Source organism: Alexandromys fortis, unplaced genomic scaffold (assembly GCF_014885135.2).
Source record: "Alexandromys fortis isolate MF-2015 unplaced genomic scaffold, M_Fortis_MF-2015_v1.1 scaffold_88, whole genome shotgun sequence".
In the NCBI taxonomy this organism is placed as follows: Eukaryota; Metazoa; Chordata; class Mammalia; order Rodentia; family Cricetidae; genus Alexandromys; species Alexandromys fortis.
In genome coordinates, this window is record NW_026067961.1 from 797,228 (window position 1) to 813,866 (window position 16,639).

A 16,639-nucleotide genomic window follows, 5' to 3' on the forward strand; every position below is an offset into this window, starting at 1 on the left:
CCAGATAGTGAGCCCAAATCAGTGCTAGCAATATCCATCAGTCCTGGCAGGGCTAGACAGAACCAAGGAGAGACAGCATATCAATAGATCCCCTTGGATCATTCCTACAGCTTCCAGGATTTAATGCCCTGTAGCCAGCGGGGGCTGTTTCCTCAAAGCCTTGGTGACTGAGTGTCATGCACCCTGAACTGTGGTCTCTCCTCTGTGGCTGCATGTATTACATAAGTCAAACTGAAGTGATCGGTTGGTGTTAAATTCTGCTTTCAACAGGCTGGTGGAGCTTACGTTAACTTGAGCTACCTTTGGGGTGGGTGCTGTGTTTGGTCCTGCTGTGCTGGAAGTCCTTGCTGCTGGCTGGCGTGATGGCAGCCTCAGGTCTCTGCTGACTGCCAAGCGGCAGCTCCTCTGGAAGACATGGTGCTTGTGGCACCAGGCCACCACTGTGTTCCCTTTCTAAAGATTCCTGCAAGGCATGGCCAGGATTGGGCTCCACTGAAATTATCATTCATCATTTTGTGGAAGGATGTGCAAATCTGCTCTCTGCCCACATTGTTTGGGGGTGAGTGTGCAAATCTGCCCTCTGCCTCCACATTGTTTGGGTGTGAGTGTGCAAATCTGCTAACTGTCCACACTGTTTGGGGGTGTAAAATCTCCCTGTCCACATTGTTTGGGGGTGAGTGTGCAAATCTGCCCTCTGTCTCCACATTGTTTGGGGGTGGGTGTGCAAATCTGATCACTGTCCACACTGTTTGGGGGTGTAAAATCTCTCTGTTCACATTGTTTGGGGGAGGTGTGTAAATCTTTCTGTTCACATTGTTTGGGGGAGGTGTGTAAATCTCTCTGCTCACATTGTTTGGGGGTGTGTACAAATCTGCTCTCTACCTGTATGGTTTGGGGGACGAGTGAGGAAACTTGGAGACATGGTAGGCCCTGGCTCTTTGGAACCCAATCGAAAGCTGCTTTGGTGAAAAGGAGCAGGTCGTGGTTTGAAACTGGAGGCTTTGGAGCCCTGTGAGGCCAGAGCAGGGGAACTTGACCCTGTGCTTCTGAAACACTTGGAGCTTTCCCACCCCTTCGCCCAGGTCTTGCTGGGTGACTGCTGCTCTCTTCAGTTCCCAGGGGCACAATGCGTCTTGACCAGGGACCCTCTACTATGAGACTTTTAAGTCAGATGAGCTGCTCAGGTCCTCTGAGAACGAGCATGGGGTGGTTCTTTCCCTGCTCCAGCAGCAGTGGGCAGAATATGGCACAATAACTATTAAGGGCCTTCATTCTGTGAGAGATATCAGGAACTCTTCCCTGAGTGAGACCCTGGACCCCAGAGGTGGTTATGATGGTTCTGTGGGGCTGTATCCAGCCTGGATGTCATCACCAGGAGAGGATTCCCTTCCCACATCCACAGACAGGACAGGCCTGTGCATCCCACCCCAAGTTCCCTTCCAGAGCTGCTGGTGCATGCATGCCCTCTTCCATCTTCTGATGCTTTCTCTTCCTTTTAGGAAGGACAGTAGTGACTATTAAGAATCAGCATCCAATCAGATGAGGACAAGGATCAAGAGAATCATGTCCAGGGTCAGAGGGGTTCAGTTACTTACTACTTCAGTTGACACTGCTGCCCATAGCCCCCTCTCAAGAAAGCTCATAATAACCCACCAGAATCTCGGGGTTCCAGGATTCCAGGCAGCACCTCTGACTCAGGAAGCTCTGGGTCTCTGTGGAACTGACTAAGGCTGTCCTCAACCCCTTCGAGATATTCACTGTCTTTCTTGATGGTAGAAACTCGCTCTCTTGAGGACCTGGAGTTCTGTGTATGCTCAGTGACATTGTTAGATTCATTCAAACCAAGATTCAATGGAAGCAGGATGAAGTAGGTTCTGAAAGTTTACATTTTTGATCCATGGCAGAGTCTTAGTCTAGAGGTGCCTGTCTTCTGAGACCTGTGACCTCACATCTAACTCGATAGTCAGCAAAGGCTGAAAAACATGGTTTTCTGTATTGTGAGCCCTAATGAATCATGCAGAATTCTAGAGAAAGAAAATGTCCTGCCATGGCTTCCTACCCTAGTGTTAGGCCTGGGCTCAAACAGCCAGTGTGACACCTTGTATACAAATTTAAAAAGTGCCATCCTAGTTACTGTTCTGTTGCTGTGAAGAGACAGAATGAACAAGACAATTTATAAAAGAAAGCATTTAATTAGGGCCTTGCTTACAGTTTCAGAGGGTGAGGCCATGACCGTTATGGTGGGGAGCATGGTCACAGGCAGGCAGGCGTGGTGCTGGAGAAGTAGCGGAGAGCTCACATCCTGATCCACAAGTTGGAGGCAGAGAGACAGAGACTGGACCTGGAATAGGCTTTTACAGCCTCAACGCCCACCTCCAATGACACACCTCTTTCAACAAGGCCACACCTCCTAATCCTTCCCAGAACAGGTTCTGCCAATTGGGGACCAAGCCTTCAAATATATGAGTCTATGAGCATCTATTCTCTTTCAAACCATCACACATGCCCACTCCCGGAACTAGGCACTACATCTTGGGTACCTTTCTGACCAGTCTTATTTGTTCTGATATTCTTAGAAGAAAGGTCATGAGATGATCTGGTACTGAAACTTTCTTGTTCTGGAAGAGGTTCCTATTACCCAGAGAGTTAAAGGTGAAATAAGTTCCTCAAGAACCTACAACATGGAACCAGGGGCCAGAGCCCAGACTACTGACTACTGAGTGGACCCTCCTGGCACCATCAGTTTCCTTTGCACTTGTATGATAAAGAAATTAACTAGTGACAAAGCTTGGTGATGTAGAGTTCTTAGCCCTTGTAACTTTCCATTTGATTTCTACTATGTGGCCTTGAGTTTTTTGTAGACAGAAGTTTCTGTCCCACCCAGTCCCACATCCATTCATTCCCAAATAAACACACAGAGGCTTATATTAATTATAAACTGTTTGACCTATTGCTCAGGCTTATTACTAACTAGCTCTTACAACTTAAATTCACCCATAATTTTTGCCTGTGTTTAGCCACGTGGCTTATAACTTTTCTTAGTAAGGCATTAAGGCATTCTCATCTTGTTTCCTCTGCATCTAGTTGCTGACTAACTTTCCTCTTCCCAGAATTCTCTTAGTCTGGTTGCCCCACCTATACTTCCTGCCTAGCTACTGGCCAATCAGCATTTTAATAAACTCATAATAGTGGCAAATCTTTACAGTGTACAAGAGCATTATCCCACAACATTTCCTCCTGTTTTCTTTTCAAAACAAGAAATCTGAATCTTTGTTGACAGAAGTTTCTATCCTGCCCAGTCCTACAGTGGGCGCCAGTTTTTCTCAAATCTAAATTTTCAAGGACATGCTTAGGAGGTGGCTTCCAGGTTTAGTATATACCTGTCACCCATATTCCCAGTACTAGTTTATCATTCTACTTGTTTCCAGGCAGGATGAGGAATCCCTGAGTTAGGTAGTAAATCTGTTCAGAGGAACCAGAAAAACTCGAGGGTGCACAATCCTGCACATGGGATGACAGGATCTTGGTTTTGAGGAAAGTTCCCTTTCCCTTGAAAGTTTAGCTGAAAACAATTATGGGTATATATTCAGTTATAAAGAACACACAGGACCCAAGGACACAAGTCAGTGAGATTGCTGCACAGCTCCAACAATTGTAGAGTTCCGCCAAGCTCTGGCACTGCATGCAGTTCCTTGAGCACAGGTTATTGATGTAGGTAACACCCATCTTCTTCAGATGGCCCAAGGGACTTGTTCTTAACATCTTTGGTCTTTGTACCAGAGTGAGCCTGTGTTTCCACCACAGTCAAGATGCAGATCATCAATGGCCACTTTGTTCTGATTCAAACACCCTTGGGGCCAGTACCTCCTAGTGAGTGTTGTCCCCCCCCCCAAAACCTGTCCTGGATTCCCCAGATGTTAGGTTATACCTTCTTCAGAAGGCCCTGCCCTGCTGTCCTGATCCCTTCTCTGCCTCCTTCACTTCCAAGAGATTGTCATTCCAAGAGACTCCATTCCAAGAGTGTTGTCATTGCTGAACTGAGTCATGGCTTGACTTCTTTGCTCTTGAGGGTAGACTTGCGGGTGTCAGCCTGGTGTCTTCCTTTCTGGGACCAGCTGACATAGGCTTGTGCCCTATGAGCTGGAGTAGGCTATGTGGTGCTTTTGGGTACAGAACGAAGTCAGAATATTCCTATAGGCAGTTGGAGATGTCCTGAGAGGAAAATGAATTGGGGAAACTGTTCTGAGACTCCTGAGAGAGATGCCAACAAGGCCTGTAGTTGCTGTTGGGGGGGGGGAGTCCTACCTCCACCAGTGAAGATCACTGCTGTCCAGGCCCCATCAGGATATCCCAGAGACTTTTTTGGGCCTCTGTCTAGTGCTTGCTGGGCATGTGATTAGAGACTTCTGGCACCCCGCTGTTTTTTTCCTTTTTCTCCAGAACCCTACAGGCAGAGGGCAGTGGACTTGTGTGGGTGGATTTGCACTGGCCCCGAGGGTCTGTTTACAGAGTTCCCGTTATCTCTGTTCATGTACACACATACTCACACAGAGCTCTCACATGCTCACATATTTGTGTACACACACACACACACACACACACCACCACCACCACCACCGCCGCCGCCGCCGCCGCCGCCGCCACCACCACCCCTGATTGCCTGATTGATGAGCAGAAAACACTTCCCTTGTTATCCCTGCCAGTATCACCCTCACTATGCCTGCTCCAGGCCTTCAAGGAAGGCACCCTCTCCTTAAAGTCTGGCCTCACAATAAAACAGGAACTATAACCAGATACCCATCACCTGCGGGAAAATTCCTCAGGCTCCCTCTGGCCACCAATTAAGGTTTAAATCTACCTGTTTGGTGGCAAGACAGCCAGTGACCATCCTTTACAGATGTTAGTGTCGTGGCTGATGCAGAGTCCCAGCCTGAGAGATACCATGGTACCATGGTAACACCCCTCTGCTGCCTGTTGATGCTGATGTTTAGTAAACTGTCCTTTCTCTCTCTCTCTCTCTCTCTCTCTCTCTCTCTCTCTCTCTCTCTCTCCCTCTCTTCCTCCCTCCCTCCCTCCCTCCCTTCCTCCCCCCTCTCTCCCTTCTGTCTTTCTAGACCTTAGTATCCCATTCATGTTTGCTCTTCAGTAGGGCCTCTGAAGAGATGCTGGGTAGCTTGTGTCCTGAATGAAAGTGTGTCAGAAGAGATCCAACCCTAAAAGCCAGGTTGGGTGGAATACAGAGCAGGATGAAAGATGTGGTCCTGATGGGTTCTCAGCCCATGCTCCCCTGACGCTTCAGAGATGCTGAGCTCTGTCCCATGCTCCAGGGTCAAGATAGTCATTGAACATTGGCTGCTGTGATGGTCAGAGGGACTTGGTGTTGAGTTCACCAGGAAGAGGCTTAGCTAGACACTGGGGCATTGAGCAGGTGCTTCTAGCATACAAAACAGACTTGGCTATTGCTTCAGGGCCATTTGGCTCGAGGGCCGGCCAGGTTCATGCTGATCCCCTCTTCCTGCTGCTCCATGTACCCTCCCCTCCCCACTTTTATCATTTTGGTAGACGTTCCAAATTTTACGAATGACAGCCCAGCCAAGAATCTCCAGTATGAAGCCATTGCAAGATCCAGACAGAGAATGTAAGCCTCCTACCAAACAGTGGCATCCTATCTCCCAGACAGAGCCACAAAGTACCCATGACCTTGGCACTGCCCTTCTACCGGGAAGAGAACATGGCCTGGAAAATGTACCTGCCATTCCTGTGACTTAGACTGAGGCTGGGTGACAGGTCCCCACTCCCAGAACACGCCTGCCCACCTTGGGCAGAGAGGCTTTTATCTCAGAGGGCATCTTGCCTGGTGCTCATGAGAAAGGAAGGCTGATCTCCAAGTTGAACATAAGGCTCTTCACCCCTACCAAAAGCTGAGTGGTTCATGCCTCGCTCCCCCAGGACTCCAAGCAGGTGACGGTTTCTTCAGGGACTTGGGAGCCCTTCCTGCATTCTCTCTAAAAATACATTCTCTGCACATTCATTAGGTCTCCTGGGCCCTCAGTGCCCACCTGGGCGCAGGAGGCTGGGCTGGGTCACAGGCCCACCTCTAATCGCAGGAAACGCTGCCTTCTCTCAGGCTGCTGTTGGGCCTCCAATGGAGTGGGCCTTTCTTGAAGTGCTAGTTCCTGTGAGTAGGTGAGGGTCTGAGGAAGTAGAATTCAAGCTAAAAAAAAAAAAAAAGAAGAAGAAAGAAAATTAAAGGAATAGCCCTGAGGTGGCCACACACTAGATGGGGACCTTGCCCGACTCAGACCCCCCAGAGCTCCTGAAGCACTGTCTGTTCTGCTCCCCAGCCACTGGGGGAGGCGGTGGCGTCAGCACCCGGAAGGAGTTAAGCGCTTCGTGGGGAACATGGGCTTCCAGTGAGATTTTTGTTTGTGAGCTCGGTGCAGTTACCAGGTCTGAATAATAAGGTGGCTTGTTAATTACCCCCCCCCCTCTAATTTACCTTTCTGCCGCACAGGCACTGGGAAGGTTTACGGGGGTGTTCTTTCAAACCTAAACAACGCCGGGCCTTGGGGTGGAGGGAGCTTTGCTGCCTTCATGTTGTTGAGTCCCTGAAAAGATCCCACCAGCCAATTAAAAAGGAACCGTTGGCCACTTAAAACATAGTCATTACTTCTGTGAATGCTGCTAAATTAAATAAGTGTTATCGGCATGATTTTTTTTTCCCCGAGACTTTGGTTTCTTTTGAAAGAAAACATTTTGTTACTTCCCCAGCCAGTTTGTTTGCAGCCAACGTGGGGAATCTGAAGTCGTTTTTTTCTTGTACTTGAAAGTTCTTGTCTCCCTGGAGGCTTCTGTTTCACCAGCCAACGTCAAGGAGCAGGGAGGGGCATGGGACATGGCTTGGGTGACTTCCACAGGCAGCAGACCAGTGGCAGGATGGACCTGGCCTGGGACGTCTGGATCAGGGGTCGGTACAGTGAGTGAAGGCCCTGCCCACCTCCCTCCTCCATGCCTCTGGCTTTTCCTCACTGACTGAGGTCAAATCCACAGGACGGAAAAAGTAGCCATTCAGAGCATGCGACCCGGTGGCACTTAGCACACTTCCCGGTGTTGTGCCACCAGCCTCTACCTCTAGGTGTGGAACATTCCCACTACCCGTCGGAGAATTGGCACCCCTTAACAGTTACGCCCCCAGCCTCTCTACAGATCTGCCTCTTCTGGATGCTGGGCAGAAGCATGGTATTTGTCTTTTATTTTGCATAATCTATTTTTTTAAAGTCTTCATGGACAAATCCTGATCATTTGTACCGATAAGACACTGTGGTGTTTCCACCCGTGTGCACACTGGAACCTGAGTGAGCCTTTATAGGAAGAGTATGATTTTTACATTGGGAAAAGAGTCAGGGTTTAAAGACTACCGTGTGATGTTTACAGTGTGGACACATTGTAGGCATTGGGGAATAGTCAAGTCAGGGTAATCGGCATGACGCCTCTATGGGTGAGGGGCGGGGAAAGGGAAGAAGCTGGACAGTTAGATAGGAGAAATGAATGTATGTATTATGGGCACAGCAAGGTAGCTGGTTAGTAGTAATAGGTTGGGTGTTTGAAAATAGCTATAGGATGCCTCCCCCAGGCATTCTAGGCAGTGTTTATGCTTCTGAGCTCTGTCTGCATTGCAGCAAGGTGAGCTTCATGCTCCTGGTGGATAGACCTTGATGTAGAGAGAGCACAGTCTCATCATTTGCTGCTGCAGGCTCGAGCTGGTCTGGTCTTCTGGCTGCTTGAGTCCTTGCTGGTCTGAAGCCATTTGAGGTGCTGTGAGGGTACACACCAGAAACGGGATTGCTTTCCTTTCTGCCTGATCTCCTCTTTGCCCTCTCAAACCTTCTCTGTCCGATGACATCACAGCCTTGGTGTGCCCTTTTTATAGTCCATGTGGCTCTGTCTTGATATCAACCTCTGGTTATGATGGACCCTAGAGAAAAACCCATCCCCTCCAGATAAGCTGGAGGCCCTCAACTATTCCAAGTCTGCCTCGAGGTCACCAGTAACTTGCAGAAACCCCATCCAGGACCTGGCTACCCCAGTGTGATGGCCAGGGTAGCTTTACGCTGCAGTGGCATGTTTTAGCAACTCTCACATGAGCTCAGATTCTAAATGTTCCCTAGTCTCTGAGGCCACGGACAAGCACTGGAATGAGCCCACATATCACCATCTCCATGACGGCCTTGTGTCCTCCATTCCTGTCTCTCCACAGCAGAGCTGGGCAGCACATCCTCGGGTGTTGCAGAGATGAAGTTGCCCACCTCCAGCACATCTGGAAACAGTGAACCCATGAGAGAGAGAGAGAGAGAGAGAGAGAGAGAGAGAGAGAGAGAGAGAGATATGTTGGTCCCCAGAGGAGCCTGGGGGGGGGGAACCTCCTTCCTGGGAGCCACTGGCACTGCATGCCTGCTGCCAGGTTTGGGGTGGTGCAGGGATGGCATCTGCCAGGCAAGGGGTAGCAGCTGGAATTCTACCGGGCCTCCGCTGCCCTCGGGTTCCATGAGAACCACATCCCTGGGGAGTCCCCTGCTACAGAGGCTGATGCTACATTATCTCTTTAGGTGACGGTGACATTGTAAATAATATGTATGAACCCGACCCGGACCTGCTGGCCGGCCAGAGTGCCGAGGAGGAGACCGAGGATAGCATCTTGTCGCCCATCCCTATGGGGCCGCCATCCCCCTTCCCCACCAGCGAGGACTTCACTCCCAAGGAGGGCTCGCCCTATGAGGCTCCTGTCTACATTCCTGAAGACATTCCAATCCCACCAGACTTCGAGTTGCGAGAGTCCTCCATCCCAGGAGCCGGTCTGGGGATCTGGGCCAAGCGGAAGATGGAAATCGGGGAGAGGCTTGGCCCCTATGTGGTGGCGCCCCGGGCCGCACTGAAGGAGGCCGACTTCGGATGGGAGGTGAGTGTGCTCCATCTGAGCATGATTGATCGTGGTCATTTATCTTGTGTTCAATCTATTTATAAAGCTGGTGCAGCCACTGCCCCAGGCAGGAGGCTCGGTCTGATGGAGAGAGAGAGCATTCGAATGTCACATTTCCCAGGGTTATTTTATCCAGCGGCTTGCCTGACGTGTCTCAGAAAACATTGCCATCCCCTCGGACACGCATCAGCCCCGACGGCTGAGGCACCCTCTTCCCGGAAATGTGTCTTTTATGAGCTCATGTTTTAAAACATCTTGTGCCTCTTACTGGATGGAGGTGCTGACCCACCCTCATTGCGGGAGAGTCGAGTGTTCTGGAAGAGGCAACTTAATGCTCAGAGCTTCGTTCTGTCTCCATCAGGTTGAGGCAGCTTACAAAACAGGCCTGGTGGCCATGCAGTCCCTAAAGCCTCTGACCCGTTGACACAAGGCTCCTGACAGACCTTAAGGGGGCGTCCACTCTCAGATTGGGGAACAGAAGCCTTGCCTCTTTAACTTCCTTCTCACATCTCCACAGACCTTTGCGGGGCCAGAGCTCATGTGCGCTAACCTGGGCAGGTGTTTTGGGAAGAATTGTATGCTAGACCAGAAAAAGTGCTAAGATCTAGGTGTGCCAGGGGTTGCTCTGAACCAGAAGCATCCAGAGGTGTCCACTCAGGCCACGGGGCACACTGAACCCTGCTTGGAGGGGGCTTGTCAAGGTGGCCTCGTGGGAAGTAAGAATGCCACAAAAGCACGTTTTCCTGTAGGCCTCGGCCTTCCCGCGGCCCACAGGGCTGGTTTCCAGTGGTAGTTTTGGCAGGAAGCCTGCCTGGGTGGAAAGCAGGAATGCAAATCCAGATTCCTTTTGGTGTTTCACAACCTCTACAAGTGCCTGCATCGAGGTCAGTGCCAGGAAGGGCAAATGGTCCAGGGGAGGGAGAGAGCCGGCTAGCCTGCAGTGGTTCCCTAACCGTGGGGCTGGGCGTGGGAGTCAGGTGGGACAAGGGTCTACCTCTGGTCTATCCACCTCTCCCAGCCCCTTGACAACCTTGAGAAAGTTTTCAAGCAGATCTGGATGTTGGTTTTCTTGTAGAGCGTGAGGAAAGACGTAAGGCCCGGCCTTCTCTCCCTGGCTATTAGAGTCTCCAAACTTTGCACACCAAGACTCCACAGCTGCCTAGAAACTCTGATGAAATGTCCTCTTATGCACAGATTCCTCTTCCAGACCCTGGGAAAGTCTGGAAACTCCAGCAAGCACCAAGGATTTCCCTTGGTCCTGCCACCTGTAAGGCCTTTTGGGGGGATAGCGTCGAAGGGGGGGGTGGAGTTGATGCATCAGCTGTTGGTGGTGGCTACATCACATTCAGAAGCCATTCATGTGCTCTTAAAACAGACCAAGTGCCTGGGCCCATGCGTGTCTCAGAATGAGGTCCCTCGTCTCACAGGGTCTTGTTTAGTTCATTGTCTAGGGCGCTGGGGCTCTCATCTGAGCGTGAGCCACCCTCCCTTGTTCTTCAGAGAGCTCGGAGAATCCAGGTGAGAAGCTGTGTTGACCAATGAGGAGATGAGTGAGTTGGGCTTCACAGTAGTCCAACCCGGCAGGAACTATAGCCCAGTAGCTAACTTGCCAATGTCTTCAACCCCAGCAGATGCTGGGGGTGGGGACCAAGGTTGAGATTGTCTTGGGGCTTGACTGGCTGGGCCAGGAAACGAGGTGAGGCAGGAGCGGAGAGGATGGAATCCCACCCTTCCAGTGGGCACACGCTGTGCTTTGCCGCCCGAGGAGAGTGTTTTTAAACAACATGGCAGTTGAGTGCTTTGGGCTCAGTTGGCTTTGGCTTTGTGGAGGGCCTCTCCACCCTTCCCTGCTGGCATGCTGGAGACGTTGAAGGGTGTTTGTTTAACGTACTTAAAAGATCTTCACTATTTAATCAGTGGGCCAGCTTTTAAACGCTTGGAGGGTAAACAAACCTTGGTAATAGGTAGTTCTTTGGATGACCTTGAAGTGACTTTGTTCTTGTCTGCTCTGCGGCTGATACAGGTTTCTGTTTGATTTTGTTTTTTAAAGAAATGCCCTGTATCACAGTGGCTCCCTGGGTGCCAGGCCTGGTACAGGCTGTCGCTATCACTCCTCGGGGCTTGCTGACTTTTGCAGCGTTGTTTGCTCTCTGCGCAGGCACTTGAAAGTGAGTTGTTCCCCCATTTCTGCGAAGAGCTTTGTCCCATGGTGGTGACCTGACAGCTGACTTTCACGAAGGTGCTCAGAGATAGCTGCCCCTGAAACAGTGTTCGAGACCCACCTAGCACTCGCTTATCTGGCCTCGTTTCCTTCGGGAGTTCGGGCAGCCACCACCTGTTTCTGTGACGCTTTGCTGGACTCTGTGTCCTTCCACAGCAGCTGGCCGAGCAGTTAGTTCTGTCCTTGGGATTGGATCCTGGGAGCTGCTGGCGGGACTGGAGTGGAAGCCAGTGTTGTCCAGGGAGGGAAGAGGAGGCTCCTGGGGAGGAAGGTGGACGCTCTCAGTGCCTGGAGTCAAGGATTAAGTCACAGGCTGGACCTCTGGCCCTGGAGAAAGCACTGAGACCCCTTTTCCTCATAGCTTTGCTCTGCCTTTTCCACGTGTGAACTATGTCATGACCCGTTCACCGTTCTTTTGTCTTCCTCAAAGTGCAGAGGTAGCTCAGCACAGCAAAGTCAGGGAGTTCTCGTGGCCCTCCTAGCTTTTCCTAACTTACTCAGCCTGCATGTCGTTGCTCCTGAGTCCAGGCAAAGAAGCCTTCAGCCACCCACCTCAGCTGCTTTCACCAGGCGGCCTAGCCACCAGCCCTCCAACCCCCTTGCAAGTGCAGAGAGAGGCAGAGACCACCAGGAAGCATTCACGGGCAAGCATGCTGAAGGCTGGGGAGCTCCAGTCAGGCTCAGGGCGGCATGAGGCATGCATGGGTGCAATCGCAGGACGGCCCCCGGATCGCATATGTAGTCATCCACCCTCACCCTCATAATGAAGCTCTGTGAATCAGAGTAATTGAATTTTGTGATCTTTAACGTGGCACTCACTTGCTGCAGGAGAGCAAGCGGTGACATTCTTAGCAAAGATGACAGATGGAAGCTAAGGAGGGTCCGTTCTGTTTGGCTTCCCCGAGAAGGGGCCCAGGAGGAGTGGAGTGCATCGGTCTGGGGCCAGTCTGCACTCCAGAGCGTGGGTCCTCTGGAGAGGCCTACAGAGAATGACCTTGTGGTCTTCTGGTGGCCAGCTTGAAATGAAGGGCAGACTTACTGGTATTGTATCGCCACTGGGGATACGCTGCGGGCATACTTTACCCCTTTCTGAGAGCCAAGTCCTTGCTTTAGATGGTAAGATGAAAGGATGGCTATCGAGGCCTGGCTGACGTGGGGTCTCGGGGTGACGAGGGAGGAAAAAGTTCCTCTTTTCCCCCCACGTGGGTCAGACAAGGACAACTACACAACCCGTGGATCAGACGGTGACCTGGGATGGCCTTTGACTTCCTGTCCCTGGTGGCAAGGCACTCCTACCTCAGGTGGACCCTCCTTTGACAGAGCAGAGTTAGGAGTTTCAGTGTTCACGTGGGAACATTGATCGAAGCCCATCGCTCGTCCAGAACTGGCCCTGGAAGCTTCTCTCTCCTTTCCTCTCATGTGTACTGGAGACCTTTCAATGACTCTAAAGCCTCCTTCCCTGATCATTTTGGAAGGAAACATGTCAGATGTCCTGGGCCTGGCTGGTGGTTCTGTACATGGGTGTGCGTGTGGATTCAATGCCTGGACATCCCTGTGGGCTCGGTCCCAATTCCCAGGCTCCTCCGTCTGACCCCCCCCCCCCATGCCCTGCTTACTGACACGAAGCCTTGCACTCACCCTGCCGGTGGGAATAAATCACCCTGTGATTGCATTTTATTGCCCCGAGGTCTGCAAAAGCAATGATTTTGATCATGTGTTGAGTAAATTATGACATTTATCATCGTGCTATTTATTTCACTAATTAAGAGATGGCTGCCGTGACAGCCCAGAGGGATGGGCTATGGATGGGCTGCTCAGAGGCCACCTGCCCCAGGCAGGGTCTGCAGCTGTGTGCTGGGCTCGCTTGGGTAAGGCAGGCTACCTGGGGAGGCACCAGAGACGGGCTTCACTGGCATCGGCCGCTCTTCTCCAGAGTTAGACCAGGTTCTCGTCGAGAATGTCTCCAGAAAGTCACTCTCTGAGATGGTGCTGAGCCTGTGATTGACACACAAGCGTCATCTGCTGAGTGAATGTGTCTCCCAGTGCTTAAGAGGGGTTAATGTGGACTGATGGGGTTTCAAGCCTCTCGAGCGTTTGCTCAAGTGGACTGCCTCAGTCCCTGGAGCGAGGGTCTGAATATTAATACATGCATTTATTTGTTCAATCAACAAACAGGCCAAGATAACAGGGCACTCTGGGGAGGTAGGGGAAATAGCCTGGAGGCCTCCGCCAGCCCCATTCCTCCCTCTGTGCCGCAGTCTTGGGGTCCTCTGCCGGTTCCTTCAGGGTTCCTGAGACCCTCAGACGCCTTTGGAGAGAGTCAAGATTTACTGATCACTTAGGGACCCGTGAGTTACCCTAATGACTGGCGATGCCGGGGGTTAGAGGACAATGGGAATGAAAGCCACCCTAGCCCTGCTGTCAGATTCTGAGAAACTTCTGCACGTTTAATGTGAGCCTGTCACTCCAAACACCAGCTTTGAATAGCTCGGCTGGAAGGAATGTAATGTGTGCTTAGGTGTGTATGTGTTAGCCATTTCTGCACATTGCAGGGACTCTGAGCCTTTCTTTTCCTGAGAGTAGAGAATGGGAAGTATAAATTTGGGGGTGTGATAGATGGCAATGTTGGGGGGCAGACTGTTTCCTGGGGAAGGCTAAGGCAGTGTAGCCTTAGCCTCTAGCTCCCTGCCCCAAACCTCTCCAGGATCAAGATCTTCTAAGAGACTGTTAAAGCCACCGTGACTTAATATTAGATAGCTGTACCAAGAACCGTCATCTCCAAACATTGAGCGTGCGCACTTAGGGAACCGAACACTCAGGCTAAAATCAGTCCCAGGGCAGGAGCGATAAAGAGGCAGGTTTGCCAGTTCTCAAGGAGCAGCCTGGCCTGTAGAGGGGTCAGACTAAAATCCTACCCCAGAACCCCAGCTTGGGTCTCAGACTTAGCTTCAGGGTTCTCAGAGGCAGCAATGTTTGTCCTCTCTCCTTCAACTTTCAAAGACTCTTACACGAAGACTTTTTTCTCCATTGGACTTGTCTCTGGAAATACAGACAGAGGTGTTTCCTTCCTAGCCTGGCTGTGTTGTCAGGGGGAGGGCTGCTGCTTCCTGCTTGGCTTTAGACTAAAATCCCAGCGTTGGGCTCTGACCACCCAAGGTAGAGATCACCTGTATCTTTACCCTGCTTGGCCTTGGCTGCTTTGGGAGAGCAAGCTCAGGGTACTTTGAGTTGGGGTACCATAGGAAGCAGATCTCACTGTGGGCTCAGACAGAATTCTGAGCTCACATCCTATAGAGATCCCTGCAGGTCCTGGATTGATGCTGATCTTGAGGATAGAGGAAACTCTGGGAAACACCCCTCCCACCAGGCATGTGAGTTCCGCCAGCTAACACCCCTCTACCAGCAGCTGCGTGCTTGGCCGGTATGATCTGATTAGATGAACTTTCATCATGAAGGACTTAGGCAAAGAAGTTGTGGATTGGGGTGTGGGGCTGAAGACTATATCTTTTTTTTTAGTACTTAATATTTTTAATTGATTTTTATTGAGCTCTACATTTTTCTCGGCTCCCCTCTCTGCCTCCCCCCTCCCCTTCAAGGTCCCCATGCTCCCAATTTACTCAGGAGATCTTGGAAGACTATGTCTTTTTAAGGGTGCATTTTTTTTGGTGCTGGCGAAGGAGCCAGACTTAGAAGAGTCTTCATAAGTCCCAGGATGAGGTGTGTCTTGCTGTCAGCCTGTGTCCTGGAAGCAGCGAGATCCCTCTGACGAGGGAATCCTCCTCTGCGCTGCCTGCCCTTTCTGATCCCATAATGGGCGCAGGAGAAATGGAGCTCGGTGTAGAGCCCCGTGAGTGAAGCCCCTGACTTTCTCAGAGTAGACTGAGTGCAGCACTGCCCCCCCAAGGCCTTCTGGACAAAGAGATTCACTGAGTCACCGTGGACCTTTGGACAAGATCCCTAGTGACTCATGTGTGTAGCTGCATTTACGCCAGACAGGCCAGACAATAAATGCCCAGTGGAGATGGTCAGCTTGGGAAGCAAGCAGCTTACGGCCTCGCTGACCTCATACAAGACACCACACTCTTCCCAAGCAGGCCTGGGAGGGTCTGATGCCCTCCCTGCTCAGAGTCTCGTGTGTTCCCCTCGTGAATCCCCAACTTCTCCTGGTTCCATGGGGGGGGACGGACACCCCTGCAGCTTTGCCGTTCCCTTTGGAGCTACCTGATCCAAAGCAGAGCTGTGTCCAGGGTCAACTGGTCGGCGGGCTGGGGCTTCCTAAACTGATGCCTGGAACTGTCCGTAGCTATGAGGCCTTCAAGCTCTCGGTTTTCTCATGGAAAACTTGCTGCAGGGGCTGAGATGGCAGGAGAAGGCTGGGCTCAGACCCAACGTCCATGCGAGTCACCCAAGAAGTGAGGCTACCCAGTTTGGGAAAGAGGCATTACAGTTCCAACTGAGTTTGCAAAGAAAGATTTGGAGGTCACAAGTTAATGTGTCAGGCTCTGTGGGTCAGGGGTGTTTCTTTGGAGTCCCTCTCAGGGATCTTGACCTCGGAGCTAATGTATAGGATCATGGCTCTCATTTGACTGCTGGTTGGCATCGCCTGATCGCTGCCAGCAATGCAGGAACCCAGGCTCACTCTGGGAGGGGCTGGTTATCTGTTTGTCAGAAGCATTTGGGTTTAAGACCTCACGATCGTCTGGCAATGGAACTTTTGACAGCCCCCAGAGATTATAATCCACAATCCGGGTCCAGAACAACTGGCCTAGGAAGAGGGAGAGTCCCTCCACATGTTCACTATGCTACCAGAAGGCCCAGCATGAGGCCAGCTGTGGCAGGGCATGTTATAGAGCTCACGAGGGGCTCTGTGGTGTGGGCAGTGAGGGGCATTCAGTGGCTCAGCAGGCCATGCGTCTCGGGAGCTACCCAGGTCCTGTGTGTTAACTCGGTACCACACAGGAAGACCAGTGCACGGCACACAAGGTCTTCCACGTATACTCACGCAGGCTCACACTCCTAGGAACACTCAGACACAGACGGGCACACCTGCACACTTAAATGCTTCCATGTAGAGGATGAGCTTACCCCATATAGCCAGGGTTCTGGAATTCTACCTCCCAACACAAGGACTTGGCTGCTCACTCTTGTACTCCCTTTGGGCGGGCACCCTTATCTTTCCTTCAGTTCTTGGTCCCTCTTGTTATGTCTTGTTCTATAGTCCCACCAGGGAGCAGGCAGTGCCACTGAAGATATTATATGATGGGAATGCTGGGCAGTGGATCCTGGGCAGGGAGGCCAGCAAGGGCCTGCTGTCCCTGGGATGGCCACACCCTCTAGGTAGGGCAATGGTTCTCAGCCTTCCTAATGCTGAGACCCTTTCATACAGATCCTCATGTCATGGTGACCCCCAACTATAAAATCATTTCCGTTGCTACTTTATC

The 16,639-nt window shown here is 51.3% G+C and overlaps 1 protein-coding gene across 5 annotated transcripts in view; it reads left to right on the top strand.

Moving 5' to 3' along the window:
• Prdm16 (PR/SET domain 16) overlaps positions 1 to 16,639 on the top strand; it is a 313,539-nt gene that overhangs the window by 96,713 nt on the left and 200,187 nt on the right. For all 5 annotated transcript variants that reach the window (XM_050153399.1, XM_050153400.1, XM_050153401.1 and 2 more), the window contains exon 2: positions 8,607 to 8,956. In XM_050153399.1, the coding sequence (XP_050009356.1) occupies positions 8,607 to 8,956 (350 nt within the window). The remainder of the gene's footprint in view (positions 1 to 8,606; positions 8,957 to 16,639) is intronic.